General features: G+C 38.5%; 1 protein-coding gene across 3 annotated transcripts in view; it reads left to right on the top strand.

Moving 5' to 3' along the window:
* The first annotated feature begins 6467 nt into the window (after positions 1-6467).
* CHD1 (chromodomain helicase DNA binding protein 1) overlaps positions 6468-26645 on the top strand; it is a 70166-nt gene continuing 49988 nt past the window's right edge. Inside the window, exons 1-2 of one of the 3 annotated variants that reach the window (XM_045566614.1) lie at positions 6468-6847; positions 8863-9065. In XM_045566614.1, coding sequence (XP_045422570.1) covers positions 9013-9065 — 53 coding nt within the window. In that variant the 5' untranslated portion in view covers positions 6468-6847; positions 8863-9012. Of the gene's footprint in view, positions 6848-8828; positions 9066-26645 lie in introns of those variants that run through there. The other 2 variants (XM_045566616.1, XM_045566615.1) reach the window with 2 other exon arrangements.

Here is a 26645-nt window from a genome sequence, read left to right as displayed (position 1 = left end):
GCTCTCAGAAACTCTCAAATCACATTAATGAAGTGACCACCCATTGCCAGTAACTATAAACGGTAGTATATATTGTTCAGTTCCTGTTTGGGGAGCCAGAAGAGATAAGATATTTTTCCCAAATCAGAATTTTAAAATATTCATGTATTTTCTTTGTTGAATACGTGCTAATCCTTCCAGCTAATTCTTTTTTTTTTTTTTTTTTGAGACAGAGTCTCACTCTGTTGCCTGGGCTAGAGTGAGTGCCGTGGCATCAGCCTAGCTCACAGCAACCTCAGACTCCTGGGCTTAAGCGATCCTCCTGCCTCAGCCTCCCCAGTAGCTGGGACTATAGGCATGCGCCACCATGCCTGGCTAATTTTTTCTATATATATTTTTAGTTGGCCAGATAATTTATTTCTATTTTTAGTAGAGACGGGGTCTCGCTCAGGCTGGTCTCAAACTCCTGACCTCAAGTGATCCACCCGCCTCGGCCTCCCAGAGGGCTAGGATTACAGGCGTGAGCCACCGCGCCCGGCCCCAGCTAATTCTTATACCTGTTCTCTCATATAGTCAACAGCTCTCTTAAAAGAATATTTCCCATTGTCTTTGAAACACCTTAAGTCTTTCACCTAAGCAAACAAATAAAACCCACAACACCCCCCCCCAAAAACAAACAAATCACATTCCCTGCCAAGTCAAAGTCAAATCTTCTGAAAGACAAATTTAGACTTACCGATTCCACTTCTTCGTCACTTACTACATTCTACTCCAATTTGGCATCTGGCCCTATTCCTACAACAAAATAGTTCTTGTTAAGATAACTGATGACCATCACGGCACTAAATAAAATGGATATTTTTCAGGCCTTATTTCATGTGATTCCTTAACAGCACTGGCTACTATTCACCACTCCTTCCTTGTATTGGTCACCCTAGCTCTATGGGAGTATAAGAAACATTGTACTGCTGGAGCAAACAGTCACTGAGCAAAATGAGGCTACACAGAGGCTAGGCCATTCAGGGCTGAAAGTCTAAAGTATATTCTTCAAGTCAGTGGGAAACCACTGAGGCTTGATGGCATGGGATGCAGGCTTAGGAGGAGGAGGGGAAGTTGAACATTTGTAGCTGAATGGTAGTGACATCCACCTGAATAGTAATGTATTTAGAGACACAGGTGGAGAGATCATATATATGTTTGGTTTAGAACTTACTGAATTTCTGATGCCTTTGAGTCATCCAAGAGGCTTTTGGAAAGAAGTATAGAGCTAAGAAGTGAGATCTAGACTGAAAATTATTTATTTTACTTTATTTTATTTATTTATTTTTAGAGACAGAGTCTTGCTATGTTGCCCAGGCTGGTCTTGAACTCTTGGACTCAAGGGATCCTCCTGGCTTCAGCCTGAGTAGCTGGGATTACAGGCTTGAACCACCATATCCATCCTAGACTGAAAATTAAAGCTGTTAAGTGTACAGGGAAAAATTAGTGTTGAGTACACATGAAATACACTTGGAAGAGAGACTAACAGTGTGCAGTAAAGAACTTTAATTCATTTTGATTAGGTAGAGGAAGATGAGCTGGATAAGGAGGTGTTGCAGACGCCATATGGGTGTTGTACTATTGAAGACAATACACTTCAAGACAATACTATCAAGCCTTGTCTACTTTCTCCCCCACAAATGTACTCCTCTACACTTCCATTATACTACCTTAGCACATCATGCCATTTCATTTATCTGCCAAAGCCTCCTAACTCAGCTAGGAATATTCTACTTTGACTCATCTCTAAAACTTTTTTTGGATTTACAGTTGGCCCATCTCTAATCCTTTTTTGGGACTTACAGCTACAGTAAATTTTTCAATTTGCCAATCCCATTAAGGTACCACCTGGTTTAAAATCCCTTAGTGGTTTCCCACTGTCTTAAAGAATATACTTTAGACTTTCAGCCCTGAATGGCCTAGCCTCTATGTAGCCTTATTTTGCTCAGTGACTGTTTGCTCCAGCAGTAACACATTTGTTATACTCCCATAGAGCTAGGGTGACCATGGACCTTACCATCCAAATCAGACACTTCTGAAAGTAAGTAAGGCCTATTTTTGGCGAACTGGGAAGTGTGTTGACATGATCTCTCCGGCCCATGTCATTTCTTTTATCTGGAAAGAATCTTTCCACGTCCCTCTTTTGCCTATTTACTTCATACTAATTTTTCAGTTCTAGATAGTGTCATTTTCTTAGGGGAGACTTTCCTCACTAGGGTTCTGTATTTTGGATTCTCACAGCATTGTATGTCTCTTAACACTATTAATATTTTTCTCAGTTGTGATTTTACAGTGTGATTGTTTCCTGCACTAGACTTTAACTCTGAAAGTGTCTGTTTTTGCTCTATTATAATCCCCCTGCCCTCCAACAGAATGTCTGGTATGCAATAAATTTTTACATTTTTATTGAATGAATGTCAATATAATGCACTGGGGACAGAGTGAGTCTCTTTGCTCAAGGATCTCACAACGTAGTATGGCAACAAATGCTGTATTACAAAACACTGACATGCCGTACTTACAGAATGCTCAATTCCATGTTCTATAGGGGAGGTCAGAGAACTGCCTGACAAGTCTCACAGGGTGTCAGTACAATTTTGTCAGGGAATTCAACATTTCTTGACCATTTACTCAAACAAACCTGTATGAGATTGATCCATAAGATAGATGGGCTATATCCATTTACAATGAGAGGTATCTTTCCAATGACCTGAAGAAATGTGTCTAGAGTGTCAAGTGTCTACTAGGAATGACAAGAGGCAGTGCTGAGATCAGCCTGTGAAAAAGCTAATTAAAATATTAGGAATATGATATCCACACTCATTTATATTTATGCATACAAATGTATGTGATACATTAATATAAGCAGGAGAGTGACTTCATAAATTTCAAGTTTGAAGAAAACCAAAAGGGTAAGCTGAAAGGAAAGATGTAAAGATAACAGAAGCCTAAACTAAACACAGTAGTAGGATTTAAAAAGAAAGAACAAATACAAAATTTCTGAGGTAAAATGGATGGTACAGTCATCCCTCAGTATTTGTGGAGAATTGGTTCCAGGAACCCTACTTACCAAAATCTGGGGATTAATTTTTTTGGATGCAGGATTAGATTTTAATTCCATAATTATGTTCTTGTTGCCTAAAGGATTTTCACATGGGAAGCCACTAAACCAATCAGGACAATATTAAAATATCCTAGAATCTCAACCTATGATATCATCTCCCAAGTCCTTGCCAAACTAGAGGAGATAGTCCCTTACAGGTAGCTCTTCACATTCTTGGGTTGAGGGACTATTGTATTTGGACAGCAGTGAATAAAGGACTGAGGGCGAGAGGAAGGAGTGATGTAGCATCAATATACCTATTTGGCATTTTGAGGTTAGCTTCTTAACTGTTGTTCTTTGTGTGCACACAATTTTTTAAGCAGAGGAAGTGGAATCTTTGTATTCACCTCAAAGCTATTACATTTTATACATAATTTCTTCTAAGTATGATCTCTAAGAACTCTTCATGTGAAATTTAACTTATTGTGATTCAAGAATTTAACAGTCAAAATCCCCAAACACACTGGCCATAAACAAGGTGGATGAGCTACAATGTGGATGAGCTGCCTGAGTATGAGAACACTCTGGCAAATTTTTCCAAACACTACCTAGAACCTAGAAACTCTGCATATCAAGCATGTGTAGTTACAAAAGAACTTCATACAACTGACTTCTGTCCCCTGCCCCCTGCCCAACGCTGGGAACCAGGGATTCTCTAATTTTTTATGATTAGAAAAATATAAAATGTATAGTAAATCTTTACTACAAGACATCTTAGGATTTCATGGGTTCTATTCAGAGGACTTTCTAAATTTAAGACGTACATTTGGAAAGATTTTCCTCTGGTTTGGCAAGGATTTGGGGGATGATGTCACAGGTTGAGATCATAGGATATTTTAATATACTGTCCTGATTGTTTTAGTGGCTTCTCATATTGAAATCCTCCAGGCAACAGGAATTTTTCTTTCTTCCTTTTTTTGAGACAGAGGCTAGCTCTGTCACCCTAGCTAAAGTACAGTGGCATCATCATACCTCACTGCAACCTCAAACTCCTGGGCTCAATTGATCCTCCTGCCTCAGCCTCCTGAGTACCTGAGACTACAGGCGAGAGTCATCAGGCCCAGCTAAGTTTTCTTTTTTTTTTCTTTTGTAGAGACCGGGGTCTCACTCTTGCTCTGGCTGGTATCGAACTCCTGACCTCAAGCGATTCTCCCACCTCGGCCTCCCAGAGTGCTAGGATTACAGGCACCCCAACAAGAATGTAATTAAGGAATTAAAATCTTATTCTGGCATCCAAAAGACTAACAGAAGACCAAGAGTTATTATCCTCTTTTTGTTATATATTTCACAATTCTGGATAAGTGGTTCTCAGTTTATTCCCACTTATGGGTATCAGTTGCTAACTAGTCCTAGTAGAAAATATCAGAATTAAGGACCTACAAAGTGCTATATTAGATTCTGTAAAAGTAATACTCTTTCCAAGGAATATGGGAATATGAAATTTTCCAAATGGGAAATTAAATAATAATAAAAATCTCCTGGTTGATGTTAATTACCTGGGATTTTCACTAGTCATGTGTTGTGATTATCAACCATTTGGCTATTGTTTTAGTATCAGTAAGTAGAGACAAAGAGAGTTTATTCAAACAAAGTAAAACTGCAAATTTAACTATGCACATAACAAGACATTAAAAAAAATCCCAAAACTTTGATTATTTATCAACTTTTAAGAAACTGAATTGGCAAGATTGTTGCAATTTTCCACTTAACTAGGTAATTCTGTAAAGCCATAAACAGTTTACTCAAAATATAAATCTTCAAGTTTCAATATTTTACTACAAATTTAGCAAGATTATTTTTCTGCAGAAAAAGTTCCTAGAGCTTTTATGTAGAATAGCACATTTGATGGCACAATTAGTTAAAAAAGGTTTGACATGTGCTTTCAGAAAAAATGTAAAATAGACTGTCTTTAGAGTAATTCTTTCTGTAAGACAATGACAAAACGTAGTGTTGTTGTAATTGAGAACTTTATTATCTGAGTTACACGTTTGATTACAAAATTCTTTATCTGCTAATGGTTAGTTTCTCTGGAGCTTTTACTACAGCAATCTAAGAAAATAAAAAATAAACAAAAAAAAATTTCCCAGAAAATTTCCCACACGAGAAAATAATTATTTGGGGAATGCATGTTACTGCAATCAAGCTCACTTGACTTGGAAGGTGGGCCTTTATACTAAATCAAATTACTGAAGAATGGGATTAGATGCTTTAAAAATTATCATTAACCTCGAGTGATTCAAGGCCGATCTGCAGACTGGAAAAATAAATGAAGTGCAAAAGAATTTGGATTAAAAAAACAATGCTTTCAAAAATAAAGAGGGACACCATCATGTTTAAAAAGACAGTGTTTCCAACACATTGAAAAGGTTGTAACTGAGGCCCACAGTTACAGTTACGAAAGAAACCGTCAACTAAATTGCGGTACGTTAAACTGAGACAGTTACCAACATCCCTCGAGCAGCTTTTTTGTTGTTGTTGTTGCGATTCAGCGCCGCACCCTTCAGGGAGGGCCCTAGAAAGGAAAGGTTGTAAAAGTTCTTTTCTGAGCCAGGCCAGCCATAAATGAATCAAACAGTAACACAGGATGTCAACAACCCGATCTCAATGTTCTTTCCTTTTCCTCACGTGCCCTGCCCGTGCGGGACATCGGCCCCCGAGGGAGCCTCGGTCACAGCTCGCCCAAGCGCAGGAGCAGCGAGAAGCGACCACAGTTGCCCAACAGTTGGGTTCCCAGGCTGCCCGGTGTGACGCAGCCGTCCCCGCCCGGCCCCCCAGACCCGCGCTCAGAGCGGCAGGAGCCCCAGGAAGTGCGGGCCGAGGCCTGCGCGCCCCCGACCCCACGCGCAACCCGGCCCCTTCGTGGCTTCCCGAGTCTCATAGCAGTCTCCACTCTCTCACCACCCCGGTTCCACCCCGGTTCCTTCGGTCTCTGCCGCGACGTTCTTACGCAACCGTCCCGAACGACAGCAGCGCCCATATCCGCACGGAGCGAGCCTGCAGCACCTACTTCCCGGAATTCAGCGCCGGGCCGCGAAGGGCAGGCACCCGGGCGACGACCAGCGGGCCGCGGCCGCGGCCACGGCCAGAGTCCGGCGGCCTCGGCGCAGCCGGCGTGCGCGCGCCCGCTCTCCGCCCGGCCCGGCACCAATCGCTTTTTCCTACGCCCGCAACTCCCCCAACGTGGCCCCTCCCGCTGCCCGAGCGCCGGCAGACAGGGCTGGGCGTGCGCGCGCCTGCTGGCCCGCCCGCCCCACGTCCTGTAGGGAAGGGGAGTGAGCTAGAGGCGCTTACGTCGCGCGGGAGGAGGCGGCGACGGCGACCTCGGTGGCGGCGGCGGCTACGACGGAGACGGTTGCGCTCGCTCGCTCTCTTGGCGTCATGGCGGCTGCCGGGGGCCGATAAGCGGCGGGAGCGGGAGCGCGCGCGCGACGGCGGCGGCGACGACGACTGGTTACTTCCAGCTTTTGCTGCCCTCGCGTTTGGTGCTTCAATAATGAATTGATCGTCGGATCCGCTCCGCCGGGGATCGCGCGTTGCTGCCGCGGGCCGGGGCTTCCCCTTCCCCTCCGCGTCTCTCCCATCTCCCCCTCCCCCTCGCGGACTCTCGCTTACCCCGGAGACGCCAGGAGCCCGAGGACTCGGCGGCTGAGATCGCGGGCCCCGGCGCGGGGGAGGCCGCCGACCCAAGCCGGCTCCCTCCGCCCCGCTAAGCCCGCACGTCCGCCGGTAAGAAAGGGGGCGGCGGGCGGGTCAGGATGTGGAGGGGAGGACGGGAGCCGGCCGGGAGCGGGGCGGGCGCGACGCGGTGCCCAGGCGTCGGCCCGGTGGCCGGGCGAAGGCCGGGGCGGGTCTGTGGGGGCCGGTGGCGGCGGCCGGCCCGGCGCGCAGGGGGCGTGTGAGCGGCGAGCACAGGCCGACGGCCGCACGGCGCATCCTCGCGCCCACCGGGTTGCCCGGCCCGGGCCTCTGCGGCTTGGGGCCGGCCGGGCCGCGAGGGAAGAGCCGCGAGCGGCGAGTGCTCGGCCGGCGCGGCGGTCCTGCGGGGACCCGGGCTCTCAGCACGTGGGGAGCGGCGGGGAGGGGGAGGGGGCGGCGGCTCGGGCGAGCCTGGGAGGGCGCGGGGCGGGTCTGCGGGAAGTTTGAGGCGGGAAGAGAGACTCCGGGACCGGGATGGAGGCCCTGGGAGAGGGGGGAGTTCCAGGAGGGAGGCCGATTGGAGCGGAGCTGCATTGGGTGGATGAGCGAGGAGGATGGTTCCCAAACCCTTTTCGAGTGCAGCTTCAGAAACTTAGCAGGAGCAGAGCAACTGCTAAAAGAGGACAGAGGAAGAGGATTGAAGGGGTTTAACAACTTAGGGAACAGTCATTGTTGAGACGCTAGAGAGACAGGAGAGCGCTGCGTGCGCTCGAACTTCAGAACTTAGGGTTGTAAAAAGGATCTCAGACGGAGGACTTACTCGGATAAGGGAGATGAAAAGGGGAAAGGAAGTTAAAACGTACAGAGAAAGCCATTTTGAGGGGCGAAAGGAAGGTGAGAAGGAAAGAACGAAGAGTGAACTTCCTTAACGGAGGCTTTTGGTAAAGAGGCGGTTTGTTAGACTGCTTAGATTTTTAAGACTTAATTGTTTAATAGCAAAGCTCTCTGGCTAAAGTTTAAATTAATATTTAACGTTAGGAATAAATGTTGAGTGGAATGGTTACTTTTTAGACAACCTGTTCTTGCAAAGAGTCTATCAGACCGTAGTCCGGAGAATTAAAATCCTGGGCCAGACACACAGTTTGCTATGATTGAGTTGGTAACAGCCTATTTCCACCCCACCCCCCTTTTTTGTGGAATGGAAATAGTCGTAGGAGTGAATTCTCTTTGCTGAGGTCGGAGGACAGCTCTGCTCTCAGTTGGCTGTCTCGGTACTTTCTGGCTGGGGAAGGATCTGACGTCTCCTTCCCCCGCTTCTTCCTCTCCCTCCCCTGCCAGAGATCTCCTTTGTTTATTCGTGGATGGCTTGTAGGTGACTCTCCAGTGTTGTGCTGAAATCTTGAAAGGTGGAAATGCTGTCTTGGTTCATTATTTTTGCCCCAAACCCCTTACTTAAAAAATCAGATGTAGTGTATATGGTATTATCTTTTTTATTTTTTCACGGAATCTTTGCAAGTGCAAACTGGATAAATAGTATTTAAATTTTATCACTCCATTTTCAGTTTACCTGTGAAAGAACACGTTTATTTTGACCTATGCTTTTTTGTTAAGATGATGTGATACCTTTTATTCTCCCGTTCCTCCCATGTGAGCATTTCACAACTTTCTGTCACTTGAGTGTATGAAGAGTTCTTGGTGATAGGAATTAGGGCTTGATTAAAGGTACCCCCCCCCATTCAATGGACCAAGTTATCTAATAAGACTCCATTTTCTATTTTGGGGATATATGTTACACAGGACTGTTTTGCTTTAGTAATGTATATAAATGTGGCTGCACAGTTGCAGTGAATCTCTAAAAGTGTTTGCACTCCGTAAATATTTTAATTTCTTCTGGCAGAAATATATTAACAGTAGCATACTAAATTCTAGTAAGTAATCAGAAATGTAGTTAATAGAATCATAGATATTTTAAGTAAAAGGCCCCACTTCTTCCTTATCACTTCTCATCTAGTTGGCCTATGTAAATTTATACAAATTCTAAACATGGCTTATTTATGTTTTTTTCTACAGCAAATTTTCTTACTTTGTTAATCTGTTTTCTTTAGGTGAATCAAAGAGGGTACCAGGAAACCTGTGAATGTGGAAGAAAATTCGTCTGTGAATTTTTTTTTATATTCAAGGAGGAGTCAGTATTTATATTCATCTTTTAAACTGGGAAGATTTATATTTTATTTTAAAACTTCTTGATATTTACAATGAATGGACACAGTGATGAAGAAAGTGTTAGAAATAGTAGCAGAGAATCAAGGTAAGTAACCACTTTATTATTAAGTGTTTACTATGTATGAAGAGAATTGAAAACATGTTTGACTTTTTTTTTTTTTTTTTTAGTTTTTCCCATAGGTGGCAGAGTTTTCAGATTCATCTTAGCTATCTAAATATTTAAAAGTTTCTAATTTATGAAGCTTTGTTCTAATACAGGTTTTAATTATTTTTTCCATTCAGATACACAGAGAAAATCTTAAATATGAAAAGTTTTGGTTTATTTAAATCTGTTTGGAGGTATATGTTTAATAATTGAAGCTGGAGCAAATGAAAAAGACATTTAAATTGATTTTACTGTTAGTGAAATCTTCAAATAAAGGCAATAAAAATTATGTCGCTCGTCTTTTTCTGACACTGTCTTTTATATCTGTGCTGTCCAGTATGGTAGCTGCTAGCCACATGTGGCTATTTAAGCTTAAATTTAAATTACAGATTGTTTAAAATTCAGTTATTCACTCACACTAAATACCTTTCAAGGGCTGAATAATCACATGTGGCTAGTGTCTACTATATTGGACAGTACAGATAGAAAACATTCCTATTACTGCAGAAAGTGTTAGAATGCTCATCTGGACATTCGTTGAAGTATTGCTGCAGTTCTTTTCCATTTGATTTTCAGATTGGAGTTTTAATTATCTATAAAGAAGTTAAGAGTTCTTACTTGGGTCATGTCTATGCAAAGAAGATATTAAGCATTTTTCTGTTTTAGGAAACATCTTCAAATACAAAGTCTCTTTAAATTCTTACGTAGCCCCCAAATTTTGAGTTATCTTCACAGTAATAATACAATCCATGTAGTTATATGCACTTGTTATATGTAGAAATTAGGAACATAAACATTGTAGTAAGGCTGGTTACTTTTCCCAGTTCTACTTCTTATTGGTTGTGAATTGGGATAAATCAGTTAACCTCTGAGGCTCTGATTTTTGCCCCTGTAAAGTGGGTATTGGCACTATTTTTCTTATTTAAAAATGAGGATTAAGTGAGATGCTACATGTAAAGGACTTTAGATAGTTTCTAACACAATGAGCACTGAATATTTGCTTGTTATAGTTAGCATCAGGTTTTATGTAACATAGGATACTATATAACTAAAACAATTATGGTGATAGAGAAATGGAATGAACAATAAATAGGAAAGTGTTGGCAGCTAGGAGGATTAACGGTAGCATCCTGTTAAAAAATGTTGGATAGAAAATTAAATAGTGTGTTTGTATTTGATCTGAGACTTGGAATTTTCTGGCCATGCTAGATATACTTCAGCTTATCATCTTTCACAGGCACTGTTTGGTTAAGCAAGAACATCATAGAAAATAAAACAAGGAGCAGTTATGGAGAGCAGCATTATTTAGTTGAAAAAATACTGGTCTGTGAGTTACAAAACTTTAGTTGACACCATGTCTGCGCTAACTAGTTTTCTTATGATTTTCTCAACTGTGAAATGAAGAAGGATTGAACTGATTTTGAAGTTTCATCCTACCACTTAATTACAAAGTATATATAGTAATGTTTCAGATGATAGTGTTTGGAATCACCAGAGTTGAAGTTAAATTAGAAGACTTTTGAATCTTAGCTTTGATTCAAAGCTCTGTAGATATATTGTACGCACTTTCTTATTCATTAGGGTGCGATGAAGTGGTTAATAGGTAGAAATATCCCAAAGAAACACAGGAGCCAAACTGCCCACAAACTAGGAAATAAGACTCTTGAGAGTGAATCTTCTAGTTGCATATGGAGAGAGATCACATGCTGGTATCTTTTGGTCATTCAACTGTTCCAATAATCTTTTATATATTTTTCTGCCATATCTGAAACAAGGAGAAATAATAAGTCCAATTTGGTAGCTAAAAGAAATTAAGCACTGTGAAATCAAATTCACTTAAAGGATTCTTTTACAGTGCATATTGATTTTAAATAATTGCAAAACATATATTTTTTAATTATTCTGAGTGATTAATTTTACTATACAGGTTTTGTGTGCTTCTGAGAAGTGTGGTTGTTGAGTTACCTAATTTTTGCAACTGTCTTGGAGTTTATCAGGTAGAGAGAGACCTGCTTCTATTTAGCCTTCATTTTCTGTGTTGTGCTGTCTTTTTCTTTTGCTCTACTGTCGTTGTTAACACTAAGTTCCCACCCACTTCCCCAAAAGCTTTCATCATAAGGCAGTATAAAGAAGGGGGCATTGTGGCTAGTTAAAAGACTTTGAACTTTAGAGCTAGAGGGATTTTCTTGTCAAAAAAAAAAAAACAACCCCAAAAAGCAAAAATTACCATAGCTATGGATATTAATATAGACTGAGATGAGAAATATGCTCTGCTTTTGAAGTTGGTGTGTTTTGCAAATAATTTAAGAAAAATTTGATTTTTATTGGCTAGAATTCTAAAATATATCTTTGCTTCAGAATTCCCTTTTTTCCTTTGTGAAAGTTTATGAAATGAAATAGAATTAAGCAAGATGTCATTTGGCATTTTTGGATGGTACAGTTGGCTTTCTTCTAATAAAAAAAAATTCTGTGTGGAGAGCTCTCTCTGTTGACTGAAAGGAAGAAGAAGACACAGGAAAATAGGTCTCTTTGGCTATGCTGTAACTGACAGTCTTGAAACAAACTTACTAAGAAATGTGGGCCAGGATGCACCTGTACAACAGTTACAGCTCCACACAAAGTTTTATATAACTGAATTTAAGTTTTCTAAAGATAATGCTAGAAGATTTCAAAGCATCGATTTCCAGCTGTGTGGATTTGTCTTGTTATTTACAACTGAGTTTTTTCAAATCTGGGTTCGACTTTTTTATTTTGAAGTTTTCTTGAATGATGATTTACTCCAGGAATAGATTGATGGGTAAAGAAAGATCAGGGATATATGATCACATTTTATACTTTGCTCATTTTCAGTTGATAGATGCTTGCATGTAGATAAAATTTGCAATAATGTAAGTTTGTACATTTGATAATTTATTTGAATCACTTTAGTTCCTATATATATTATGCTTTTGAATAATTCCTATAAAGTAGGGGAAAATGCTGGTCTTATCCATTTAGAATTAATCTATAGGTGGCAGTAGAGCTTTGTTGACCTGATTTTTAGAGTTTTTTTTTTTTATCTCACTGTAGCTTTTTATAGGAGTAACAATACTTGCTTTAATATATTAACATATGTCTTAAATATATGTGTGTACATTTTATGTTTACTTAGAGGAACTTTGTGTTGCACCTAACTTTCCCTGGCTTATGGAAACTATTAATGTTTTATGCTTGAAGACTTGAAGATTCTTCTTTGGAATTCAACTTTTGTTTTTCGTTTTTTTTTTTTTTTTTTTGAGATAGGGTCTCTCTCTGTTGCCCTGGCTAGAGTACAGTGGCACCATCACAGCTCACTGCAGCCTCCAACTCCTGGGCTGAAGCAGTCCCCCTGCCTCAACCTCACAAGTAGCTAGGACTGTAGGCATGTGCCGCCACACCCAGCTAATTTTTAAGTTTGTCCAGGCTGCTCTTGAGCTCCTACCCTCAAACATTCCTCCCACCTCGGCCTCCCAAAGTGCTGGGATTACAGGCATGAACCTGGCCAGATCTCAACTTTTAAAATGTTTTGGGGAGGCAGTGGAGGTAGGGAATGAGTAGGAAATATGATTAATGGATATGTTCTAAATGAAAATATCTTTTTCAGAAATTCACAGATAGGATTTACCAAATTAAATTTTCCCTCAGAAAAATTATTAAATGTTATTAAAGGCTTTGAGAAGCCCTGTAGTCTAAATGACTTGTTAAATTTAAGGAACGCTAAGTGAAAGGTAATTTGAATACAGGTCACATTTTTCACTGTATGTCTGTAAGTGTCCCGTTGAACCCTCTTATGGTACACCATTTTGGGAATCATTGCCATTTTTTTTCTTGTTTTTTTTGTTTGTTTTGAATCATTGCATTTATGTATACACATAGCAGAAGGATTTCTTGCCATCAAAATCAGTTATTTTCTTTCACTAAATAAAATTTTTAAAGGCAATGCCAGTTAAAGTGGTGTTTCCTAACTTGCTTTACAGTTACCTCAGAGTTTTGATTCTCTTTAAGTCAATTCATTTCTAAGTTTCAAAAGTTTATGCTAAGAAACACTTTTAGGAAGACAGGAAAATGTGCAATCACAAAGCTAGAATGGCTAGAAATTATTGAATTAAAAAAACTGGCTATAAAAATTTCCTGCAATGTCATTAATTGCAGGAAAGTATGATTAATTTACATCTCATTTTTTGTTAATCCCTATTCCTTACTTCAATATGTATTTTCTTTATTTTTCCCTGTTAGTTTTTTATTTTCCCAAATAGCCTGTGTTACTGAATCTACGATCATACTATTTAGCAAGAGCTTTAGTAATAGAGCTTTACTACTCTGTCTCCAGATAGAATTTACCATACTAAGATTTTCACACAATTTCCTGGGACTGTGTTGTGTTGTGTTGTGTTGTGTTTTGTTTTTTGAGACAGGGTCTTGCTCTGTTGCCCCTCGTAGAGTGCAGTGGCGTCATCATGGCTCACTGCAACCTCAGACTCCTGGGCTCAAGTGATCCTCAGGCCTCAGTCTCTGGAATAGTTGAGACTACAGGCATGTGCCATGACCCCCGCCTAATTTTTGTAGCGGCGGGGTCTCACTCTTGCTCAGGTTGGTCTCGAACTCCTGAGCTCAAGCAGTCCTCCTGCCTTGGCCTCACAGAGTGTTAGGATTACAAGCATGAGCCACTGCGCCCAGCCTAGGACTATGGTTAACCTACATTACTGTAATGTATTTAGACCAACTTTTAACTATTAAACGTAAGAGAATTGAATATGACTTAACTATTAAAGACACGACTTTTGTGTATATAGGCATAAGATAATGTGTGGACAAACAATGTGAAGCTGCCGCTTTTCTATTCTGGTTAAGTAGGTGCTTGCTTAAGATCTAGATGGCTTTTGGGTTCCATGTGGCACAGTTCTGTATTTAAAAATAGTTGTGATGAAGACATGGAGAAGACTAAAAAATGTTTTTTGTGGAAAAAATCAAAACCACAGAAATAGAAAAGTTGCAGCTCTAGTTGTCATTCTTGGACCAGCAGCATTGGCATCACTTGGGAGCGTATTAGAAATGTAGTACCTTCTGCCCTACCCCAGAGCCACTGAGGTCATAACCTTCATTTTAACAAGATTCCCAAGTGATTCTTGTATGTATTAAATTCATATGCATATATATGAAGCTGTTCACCAGGAGTCATTCAGCATCTTGCCACATTTTTTGTTTTTGATGTTGTTACACATGGTTTTTATTTTCTGGGAATCCCCAAATGAAGGTGTCATGAGCCATGCCAGCAAGAGGCTAAGTAAACTTCATTTCTCTAGAAACAACAGTGGCAACCAGTGATTGTTGAGCTCTTACTCTGACTGAACCAGGCATGGTGCATGTGGGGCATTGTGTATTACTTGAATTATCACAGTTTATTCTCACAGAACACCTGTGATATACAGTGTTATGATTCCCACTCTCCAAATGGGGAAACTGGATTTGTAGCCATTTAAAAAAAATTGTGCTTTTAAACTACTAACTAAACTCCAGACATTACCTGGATTGTATTGGTTTTTCCATTAATGCCCTTCTCTCTGTTCCAAGATTTAATCTAGAGTACCATACTACATTTAGTAGTGAAATCTCCCCAGTCTTCTTTGGTTTGTGGGAGTTTTTAAGTCTTTTCTTATTTTTCATGACCTTAACAGTCTTGAGAAATACTGGCCAGATGTCCTGTAGAATGTCCTGAAATGAGAATTTGTCTGATGTTTATCTTAGGATAAACTAGGGTTATTGGTTTTTTAGAAAGAATACCACAGAGATAAAGTTCTTTAGTCACATAATATGGGGAACGTGATACCCACATGACATTACTGGTGATGTTAACGTCCATCACTTGGTCAAGGTAATATTTTCCAGGTTTTTGCACTATAAAGGTACTATTATTCCCCTTTTCATACTGTACTCTTTGGAAACAAGTCACTGTGTCTAGCCTACTCTCCAGGGGTGTGGTGAGAATTAAGCTCCATCTCCTGGTGAGGAGAATATCTAAATATATTAAGTGGAATTTGTGTGAAGAATTCTTTTCTCCATTTATTCAGTGATTTATAGATGCATGGATTTATGTATATATATATTTTATACTTTTCAGTTGTAATTCAGTAAGTTATTTTGTTGCTCTAGCCTTGGCCCTTAGGAGCTTTTCCAGGTTGACTTCTATGTTTCTTTTATACACTCTCTCATCCTTTTGTCCTAGAATCAGCTACTCTCCAAAGAGCCCTGATTCCTTTTATTGGAGAGTGGTATTAGAAACCAAGATCTGGGTAATGGATGTGCTTTTTGCTATTAAAGTGTCACTGCTTCTAGGCCTTCACAGCAAACAAAGTGGATAAGCTCTGTATCCAACAGTGAGAAACCTGGCTCTCATCATCCATCATTTATGCATTTAAACCTCAGTATACATGGAAAGCAATTTCAGAATTTTTAGGCCACACTCTCAGGAGAAACTAATTTACCAGCTAGAATACAGTGTTTGAGTACAGTATACTTGTGTATTTAGCCTTGGAGTTTCTGGTCAAAACACTATTTTCCAAAGTTAGTCAAGTTAACTAATTTTTCCCCCAGGCCCTTCAGTGTGATTATGTTATAAATTTGTAATAAAGTTAGATTTATTTGTCACTGTTTGCGTTCTATTCTGGAATCCCCATCACAAGGGTTAATTTTCAAAATGTGTATATATTACATTTATTATGTGATAAACAGTTCTGTCGGTTTTGACAAATGCCTAGAATCATTTATTCTCCACCCAGTACTATATAGAACAATTCCTTTACCTTAAAAGTTCCGCTGTGTCCCAGATATACCGAATCAGAATTTCTATTTTAACAAGATTCCCAGGAGAATTGTATTCATGTTAAATTCTTATGCATATATATGAAGCTATTCACTTCAAGTGATGCTTTTGCCTCAGCCTCCCAAATTGCTAGGATTACAGGTGTGAACCACTGCCAATGCACCCTGACAGTAGCATGTATTTTATACCAAAAGGTTGAGTTAGTGTCTAGCAGCCTAGTGTCTCAGTCATGTACTACATTGGTTATTTCACTTTTTTTACTAAGTGACTCACAGTAGGGGGAGTTTGTTCTTATGTGCAGCACATTTCCATAGGTATATGCAAACTGTGATGAAATATCAAATTATAAATTTTATTTAAAATTTCATAGTGCTGGTAACTTATTTTTTTGTGGCAGAGTTCATTAAAGTAATTTAAAAGCATATAGTATTTTAAGTAGCAAATTAATAGTGTATAATATCTTTAAAATTGAACTTTCAAGGGTAGACATTATTTGTGCTAAATTATAATTATGAGGCTGGGCTCAGTGGCAAATGCCTGTAATCTAGCACTTTGGAAGTTTGAGGTGGAAGGATCACTTGGGGCTAGGAGTTCTTTACCAGCCCGGGCAACGCAGTGAGACCCTGTCTCTACAAAAAATTTTAAAAAATTATGACTGGTATGGTGGTGCATACCTGTAGCCCTAGCTACTCTAGAGGCTGATGCAAGAGGATGGCTTGTTAAGGCTGTAGAGGGATATGATCATGCCACTGAACTCCAGCCTGGGTGACAGAGCTGTCTCAAAAAACTATGGATAATTAGCTGTATATGCGAAAGTAATGACAGTAGTAAAGTGAACCGCATGTATATCATATAGCTTCAGTGTATTTCATCTCATGGCCAATCTAGTTTAACTTAACTCCTACCTACTATACTACCTTCCCCTTCCCCGATGCCCCACTCAATTATTTTGAAACATAATTTCTATGTGTTAGACTTGTGCCTGATAGGTAATACTAAATACTAATGGGGGAAGAAGTCATTAAGCTTTGCCTAGTTGTTGTAACTATAAATTATAGAATTAGAGATTTTTATCATGTCATTAATATTGTAATAAATTTCATATGTGGTTTATAAAACTATTATTTAGTGACTCTTAAATGTATGTATACATAGCCCTTTATTCTCATCTAATTATTCCCTGAATGCTTACTAGAGAATATTTACTTTTGAATTTACTTTAGATTCAACATGACTCAATAATCATCTTTAAAATTACATTAGGAGCTATCCTTCCTAACATCTATGTCTAGCAGTTTTATTCTCATTTCTTCAGTTGGAGACTTTAAGGGGATAGAATCATACTGTATTTTAAGAAGAGTTTGCTTTATAATACAGTTTTGTCTTAGATTGATAGTTTAGAATGCTGAAAGGAACTCCTTGCTGGTCAATGCGTGACAAAACAATGGAACTACCTGCTTTTCAGAGTCATACAGAAGGAAAGATTTTCTGAAACTTTTTGTAGCTATTGTATTATTTCATCAAAAATGTGTTTTATTTACTTGTTTGTGTGTACTGCATGATATAAAATGTGTTACATGGGTCATGGTCCAAAAAGTTTGAAAGCCATTGCTTGCTTTTGGCTACTAATTCATTTTTTTTGTTAATGAGTAGCATTTACTCATTATTTACTACTTTCCAGATTGTTTCTCCAGTCACTGCTGAAGTGGATAGTGGTCTATAAAATAAAGAAAGGTCCTGACTCTATGACTTTCAGGATTCAGTTTGGAGAGAGATACATGTATAAAAATATTTGTAATATTGTAAAGGAATTATCAATAACATATAAGCAAAATACTGTGGGAACATGAGCTGGAACAGTGACCTGTGCCTGGGGAAACCAGGGAATGGCTAAAGTACATGATATTTTTTGTACGTAGCACCAACTAGCAATCATATTTTCCTTTTGTTATGAAATAATTTATTTTGAAAATGTTAGTATATGTATAGATTTTATTCATAGACATTCCTGTATTTATACTTACAATTATAACAGTCCAAAGAATACCTACAGCCAATTTTGAGGTGAAGATTCTGTTCTTGAATTCAGGAGAAAGATCTATGTTTTTTTATCTCTAATAACTATCAGTATTGAACTCCTATGTATCAGGCAGTTATGCTTTACATCTCTTTTTCTCTTCACAGTAATCTTTTAAACTTTTTTTTAAGTTCTTGTTTTTAATCGTTCTCCACTTTTGAAGAATTCATAGTATCTTCAAGTATGTTTATTCTGTGTGGCAGAAATCCGAGGCTCATCTAACCAGTGTCAATACACACTGTATTTGTATTTACAGATGTGAATACAATTGCAATGAAAAGAAAGAACCAGAGAGCTGGGAGAAAATAATTCATGGTTGAACTTCAAAAGCACCAAGTTAGCCCTCAATTTGCTCCACAAGTATCTGCCAAGAAATTCTTTCAAAAATTCCCCAAAAGCTCTTTTGCATGGCATTGCCCCTTAAGCAGTAGTTAAGGGGGAAGGAAACAAGAGCTGTAGAAGGAGAATTTAGTGCAATATGCTCTGTTCTTTTGATTAATAAATACAATTCTTAGATTTGTGTATGTATAGCTTTTTGTCAGGCACACAATCTTCTATTAGAATATTTCTGTGGAAAATTGATTTACCTTCTATCAGTGTATCCTATGGCATGCTCCCCCCCATACCCCCACCTCGAATCTAAACCATATAAATACTACTAACACTTTAAAAGAAAAAAGTAAAGGAAAAGTAGGGAAATGGGATACATAAAAAGAAAATCTTACTGTGCTAGGGTCAAAAGAAGTAAATAAATGGATACATTAATTATTTAATAGAATTAAAATAAAACAATCATAGATCTAAGGCTTTGGTACAGTCTAATTTATATATAATGCTTAAATGCACATTAACAGTTTTCTCTAGTGTTACTGTTTTGAGTTCATTTCCCTTCGCTACTCCCACACCCACTACAATATTACTTTCTTGACATTTTAAATCTACTCCAAGATTTATCATTGCTGGTTTCTTCTGTTAGTGATCCGGTGGTAAGGAAAGCAGCTGCTTATTCATTGCTACCATTTTCTTAGAATATCATTCATTGTTTTATTCATTCTTCCTTTATGTACTATTTCAGACTAGTTCAAGACTTTTTTTCCTCTATAATATAGAAGAATCTTTATTTTCTTGAGAATACATTGTTCTCATGTACCTAGGATAGGAATTTTCTTTAGTTCAAAAGACTGATTTGAGTGGAGAATAGGGTGGAGAAAGGAGGCGTTAGCATTCTGTCATATGTTGGGCTGAGCTAACATGGACTCTCACTCCCGAAACACTCTCTTCCCTCAAACACGTGAGAATGCTAGATAAAATAGAGCAAAAAGGAAAAAAGTAGTTTCTTGGCTGAACTTGAAAGAAAATTTACACATGCCAAAAACAAAAGGGAACCCAAAGCCTGAGCAGTAAGGTCTGCATGACAGCAAAGGAGGGGATATTTGGAGGTGCACAAGGTCTTTAGGGTAAGATCTTGGCTGGGATTGGAACTAAGAATTTGGCTGTAGCTGGAATTTAATAATTCTCTCCTTAAAAAACTGGGACCTTGGAAGGGTTGCCTTCTCTGAAAAGGATTTAGGAAAACTCCTTATGTGTGCCTTCAAGAACATTTGTAAAGATAAAATGGAAAATATTTTGTAAGGTATAGAACTAAATGATTTAAAATTTTGTCGTAGTTGGCATATAAATGAAAGGGCCATAAGGGCCAAGCAGATAACATAAATGAATGAAGCTATCTAGGTATAAGACATTTGTTTGTGGAAGGTGATTGGTGAATTGGAAAGTACTTGTAAATGCATTGTCCAAAGGAAAGTGTTACTTAGTTTTAGGCAATTGTGACGGTGTAGAAAGTAGACCCAATGTTTCCAGATTTTCTGATTCATCAGAAGCAGCTTCTGCTTAAAATTTTCTCTGAAACAGTTTTAAATTAGAAGACTTTGAGGAAGAAGAAAAAAAGAAGAAATCTAGAGGCAGAGATGCCAGGAGGAAAGAATGATAAAATTTTGTGTGGAAGGTTTAGGCTTATGGTGCTTTCAAATAGAAAGCAAAGAGGAGATAATACTAAACATTTATTAATTCACAAATATATCTTTAGAGACAGGTAGAGTGCTGTAAAGTAGGGCTACACATGTTAAGTAAAACACCCTGTGGGCGTGTTTTATGTGCCAGGTGCCTTACATAGTCTGACAGAGGTGGTCAGGGAAACTTTGAGACGTGAAGGATGAGTAGAGTAGGGGTACTAGGGAAGAGGGTGGGGATTAAGTTTTCTAGGTAGGGAGTATTGCTTATATACCAAGGCTATGAAGCGGGAAGGAGCATGGCAAATTCAGGGGCTGAAGAAAGTCATTCTGGTTCGAGTGCAGAATAAAGTTGGAAAGGTAGGCAGAGTTCGGGTGGTAGTCATTTTATCCCACAAATAGAGGAAAGCCATTAAAACCCTCAAATCAGTCATAGTATTGGCTTTGTAACGGGGTTAAGTAGGTGTGGGATGGTGTCCAGGTATATGCAATTAAAAAATTGGGGATGGTTCTGGCCGAGTCCTAGCACTTTGGGAGGCCGAGGCCAGAAGAGCGCTTGAGGCCAGGAGTTCAAGACCAGCTTGAGCAACTGAGTGAGACCCTATCTCTAAAAAACAAAAAGCAAACAAAAAAATTGGGGAGTGGCGGTAATGTTGATATGGGCCAGAGTTTGAGAAGCATTTCTCTCAGTTAATCCATAGACAGAATTGTAATAGTTACATGGAATTCATGAGGGGAGAACCATTGAGGATAGCTCTTTAAAATTCTTAAAAATTTAACTTTAAATTTAAATAAATTTAAATTTGATTTCATGTCATTTTTATTTCACAGAATATTAATTTTTTTCTGGTCATTCAAGTTATTAAGAATATTGACTTAGAATGACTTTGGGGATATGGGAAAAGAATATTGGCCTTTATACTAAAAGAACCTGTGCAGATATGAATTTTGAGCACTTTTCCCTCAATTCTTGTGAACTGCAAACTTTGAGGGGCCAAAAAAGGGAGCACATTCTAGCAGAGTCAGCTTCCAATGAATAACCTCTAGAAGTACAACCCAACACTTCTACTTATTTCTCGTTTGTCAGAACTTAAGCTCATGGCCATCCTTAGCTGCAGAGAGTTTGTGCTATGCATTCTTTTACGTATGTTGACCATGACATCAGGATTTGTGTTACCAAGGAAAAGATGACAACACGCTGAATTAGTCAAATAGCAGTTTCTGAGGCAGCTATTATATACAATTGGCATTTAGTCTCTTTTCCTTAACATTCATTTTTACCTTTTTGGGTTTCTGTTCCTTTTTTCCCCCTCCACCCATCTATACACTGGCTTTTTAGATTCTTAAAAGTTTTATGCAGTTCTTACATTTCTACCTGCCTAGTAAAAATGGCCAATTTATTGACTGATTATATATTAGATAATTTTATTTTTGTTTTTCTTGCCATTGAATGTTACTTACTTGCCTATTATAGTCGTTTGACTTCTGTGGTTTTTAAATTTCCTCATCTTTGTACATTTTACTACCTGCAAATAAGATTTCACAATTTTGGATGATAATGAAGAAAACTTGTGATATTGGAAAAATATTTTTGTTTGTTAATATTTTTAAAATTTTGAATTAATTTCAAATTACAGAAACTTGCAAGAGTTGTATCAGGAACTTCATTGCGTATCCTTGCTGATAGGCACTAATTTTTAACTTTTTGCTACATTTCCTTATTCTCTGTCTTTTTACTTATATATAATTTATATACATGATATATGTATAATACGTGTTTATTTTTTCTGAATCATTTAATCGTAGGTTGCAAAAAGCATGCTTCTTACACTGTCCAGACCTGGCTGGAGTACTGCACACCAGGTACCCTCGTACCTTCCAAGAGCCTCACATTTGAAGGTTTATATTGTGTGCCTGCGCCTTTTGGTGATGCTACGTTTGATCACCAGGACAGGGTGTCTGGTTTCTCCATTGTATTTTCTAATTTATCTCTTATAGCTAATAAGCACCTTATAAGAAAACACTTTGAGGCTATTAAATATCTTACTCAGCAAACTCTCACCCTAGATTTAACATTCATGGATGATTCTTGCCTGAACCAACATTTTCTATGATGATTGTGAAATGGTATTTTTCCAGCACTACCAGCCTGTCCACTTTTACCACTTGGCATTCAGAGCTCTATCAGAGCCCTCCTCTGTCAGTTTTTCTCTCTCTCATCAGCACAGACTTAATGGTTCCTGTTTTATTTGCTGGGTAATCTTTAACTTTTTATTTTAATGCTTGAATCCAATTTGGCCAATGGAAGCTCCTTCAAGTTGGCTTCCATATCTTTTTGTTTCTCCTATGTTCTTTTTGATATGCCCTCATCTTTTTTTTTATTTACTTTTTAGTACAGCAAGATTGTTCAGGCTCTTGTACCTTCCCTGTCCCAGCCCTAGAATCTACCATTTCTCAGTGGAACTGTAGTTTTTTTTAAGTGTGGGATCGTATTTAGAAATCAGGATCTGAGTGCTGAATGATTCTAAATTTAAATCTTCAAAGACGATGTGTTTACATTGGTTGATAAATAGCAAATGAAAAGATACACTGTCATAGATACAAAAAGATGTATACAAGGGGCCATTTTTTTGTATCATTATTTGTAGCATTGAAGAATTGGAAGCCAAACAAGTTCGTTCTTGAGGATCAAGAAACTGTAGTGCATCTAGAAAATAGAGTGTATGCAGTTGCACAAAGGAGTGGGTGGATAATATATCTGCTATGGAATGATCTCCAGGGTATAATGTGTGTATAATATGCTACAGTTTATTTAAAAGTATAAAATATGTTAATGATTACTTATGAAAGGAGGAATATAAACATTCTTGTTCATAATTTGCTTATATTAAAAGGAGGGAAAATAAATTAAACCCTTGAAAGTGGTTATTATTTGGGAAAAGAGGACTTAGTATAGGGGATACAGGGGTGGACATTGAACTAATGCCTGTAACTTGTTTTGTAGCTCTGAAGTTGGATCTAAGTAAATAAAGCAACAGTAAATCAAAATCAATGAAAAAGTAGTCCCTAAAAATAAGTAAAAAGCAAATGATCCTAATTATACCAAATTGGTAGTCACTTGGAAATAAATTAGTTCAGCTGACTTTAAAGCACTAGTTTGACTGTGGGAGTGAGTATTCCTGAGGACAAAAAGAATTACAAAGAGGCCAAGCTTGATGGCTCATGCCTGTATTCCTAGCACTTTGGGAGGCCCGGGTGGAAGGATCACTGGACGCCAGGAGTTTAAGACCAGTCTGAGCAACATAGCAAGACCCCTGTCTCTACAAAAAATAAAAAAATTAGCCAGGCATGGTGGCGTGCACCTGTAGTTCCAGCTATTCGGGAGACTAGCTCGAGCCCTGAGTTTGAGGTTGTAGTGACCTATGATGACACCACTGCAATAGAATAAGACCCTGTCATAAAAAAAAAAAAAAAAAAATCTTAACTTTTAGTAACCATATTATTACTAATAATGGTATTATTTTTGAAACTAGTATATATTGTAAGATAAAGCAGATAATTTTATTAGTGTCATTTGGACCCAAAAAACTCAACCTAAGTGACACTACAAAAATAAAATCAAAGAAGTAAAAAAACTAGCAATTTTGAATTTGAATTTCAAATACTAGTGTAAGTTCTTAATATATTTTCTCTAAAACTACACATATCCTAGCGCATTCCATTAAAAATTTATAAAAACAGTGACCAGTCCACTAGTGATAGGTTTACCTAGTACACAGACAGAAATTTAATTTCCAACATAAATAGAAGTAGGGCTTTTTGATGAAATGGCTGAGTTATAGCCTGAGGCAAGAAATATACAAGATAAGCCTGATGCATCTTTTTTTGTTGTTGTTGTTGAGATAAAGTCTCCCTTTATGTCAGGCTACAGTGAGTGCCATAATGTCAGCCTAGCTCACAGCAACCTCAAACTCCTGGGCTCAAGCGATCCTCCTGCCTCAACCTCCCGAGTAGCTGGGACTACAGGTGCATGCCACCACGTCCGGCTAATTTTTTCTACTTTTAGTAGAGACAGAGTCTTGCTCTTGTTCAAGCTGGTCTTGAACTCGTGAGCTCAAGGGATCCTCTCGCCTCGGGCCTCCCAGAGTGCTAGGATTATAGGCCTGAGCCATTGCGCCCGGCCCTGGCTTGGTGCATCTTGTCATACCAGAAAGACAAGTAGTTATCAAAGACTACTTGAGATCTTGTCAAAGGGATTTAGGAACTGATAAAGGGTTTCCTGTTGGCTAAAATTTGGAAATTGACAAGGATGCTGACAATAGATTAAAATTCATCAAATAAATTCAAATCCATGAGTTTATCATGAGACTTAAAAAAATTATTGGTCTCCTTTGATGGAGGCTAGTAATTGAACTCATTTTGAAAACCAGTAAATAAGAAAAAGAAATGAAAATGCCTTTTCTTTATGAACTGTACCTCCAAGTTAAATATGATGAGGGAAAGTTTCTTTTTATAGAAGTATTCCACCTAATCACCGAATAATGAGGAAATGATATATTGGGTAAATGAATGATAAAATATCACCATTTTACTGCCTGTAGTTAGATAATGGATAAAGCCATGTGTTCATCAATGGCTACTAACACTATTAAGTATGAGCTGTTGGGGAGCTTCATGGTGGATAGACAAGGCTTTTGACAGTACCTTAATCCACAGAGCATACTTAACCTCACACAAAAAAAGACAACCAAACATCAAGTGCCTTCTGGTAGAAGTCCACGATACCACTTACAAAGTTTTCTTGCCAAGAATAACTGAACTTGAATCCAGTTGAGCCTCTATATATAGCAGCCAGTTTATAAGAATTACAAGGGACAGAAAAGTATGTTAAAAGATACCACAAGGGTGCAGTTAGCAAATTCTAGAAGGCAAGAAAGACTGCAGGAAAAACTACCTAATGTCTTCTGCAGAATAGGTTGCAAGGAAAAAAGGAAGGGGAACTTTCAGGGTAATTATTAAAATATATAAAAAATACATGAAATCAAATATAACGTGTGACTCTTGTTTGGATTTCTATTCAATTGTTGGGAAAAAAACAGAATCGTGAGACTAAAGGAGTAGCCTGGAGTGGATATTTAATATTATTTAATATACTTAATTTAATGTTTAATATTATAATAATATTTTAATGTTAAGGAAATAAGTGATCTTTTAAGGTATACTTATATTGTGGATGTGTACAAATAATGTGTTTTATTTGAAATACCATTGGTATGAGTTGATAATAGTGGAATTAGATAATAGATACATGGTAATTCATTATATTGCTCTATAGTTTGTATTTGAAATTGTATATAAATATAAGCTTGAAAAGAAACTTTAATTTGAATTGCTGTTTTACATTTTAAATGTAGTATTTCTACTTAATTTACCCCAAGAAAACAATATAATTTTGTCATAGTACTGATAAACATCATGGTGGTTTTTCTTTTGTAAACTAAGTGAGGAAAAGAATTTAGTGTTTTTAATAATCTACCTACCACTTTATTAGTATTTTGCTAGTGAGGTTTGTTACGTCATTAAATGTGAAATGTCCGATTTTGAATCAGTTTATTATATCTCAAACAAGAAGCAGTACAATTAATTCATCAAAGTATGTGCCTAAACTGTTAACACAGTTTTGCCGTCTTAATGGTAGCGTGTTTTGACGGCAGCGAAGAAGCCTGGAGAGCAAGTGGTGAGAAAATTACGAAAGCCGTTTTCTGCAGCTCGTTGATAATTGAATATTTTTCCTTGCAAGAAGTGGTCCAAAGCCTGGATGAAGTGGTAGTCAGTTGATACAAGGCCTGGTGAATATGGTGGCTGACAGAGAGTTTCCAAGTCCGACCTCTGTGGTTTGAGCAACATTGTTTGTTCAACACGTGGTCGAGCGTTCTTTAGGAAGAGGATTGGCCTGTCTCTGTTGACCAGTCTCGGCTGCTTAATCGCAAACATCCTCATCCTTTTGTCCAATTGCTGGCAGTAGACATTCACTGTAATCGATTGATCAAGTTTCATGAAGCTGTAGTGGATAATACCAGTGCTGGACCACCAGACAGACACCATTAGCTTTTGTGGATGAATATTTGGTTTTGGACTGTGTTTTGGCACTTCATCTTTATCCGGCCATTGTGCTGAATGCTTGTGCTTGTCAAAAAGAATCCATTTTTCATCACACGTAACAATATGGTATAGAAATGGTTTGCCTTCACATCGTGACAGCAAAGAAAGGCAGCTTTGAGACGATTTCCCTTCTGATGCTTATTTAATTCCTGCGGTACCCATCTATCCAGCTTCTTTACCTTGCCTGTACGTTTCAAATAGTCCAATATTGTTGGAATACTAACGTCCAACCTTGCTGCTAATTCACGCATGGGTTGAGATGGATTCACTTCCATTATAGCTTTCAGCTTATCGTTGTCCACCTTGGTCTCAGGTCGCCAACGTGGCTCATTTTCAAGATTAAAATCACAAGAACAGAACTTCTCCAACCATTGATGTACTGTGCGTTCATTAGCACATCCTTCACAGGCACTTCACTGATATTTCGAGCTGTC

The sequence above is a fragment of the Lemur catta genome, chromosome 12 (genome assembly GCF_020740605.2).
Source record: "Lemur catta isolate mLemCat1 chromosome 12, mLemCat1.pri, whole genome shotgun sequence".
Taxonomy (NCBI): Eukaryota; Metazoa; Chordata; class Mammalia; order Primates; family Lemuridae; genus Lemur; species Lemur catta.
This window is presented reverse-complemented; position numbering and strand designations above follow the sequence as displayed.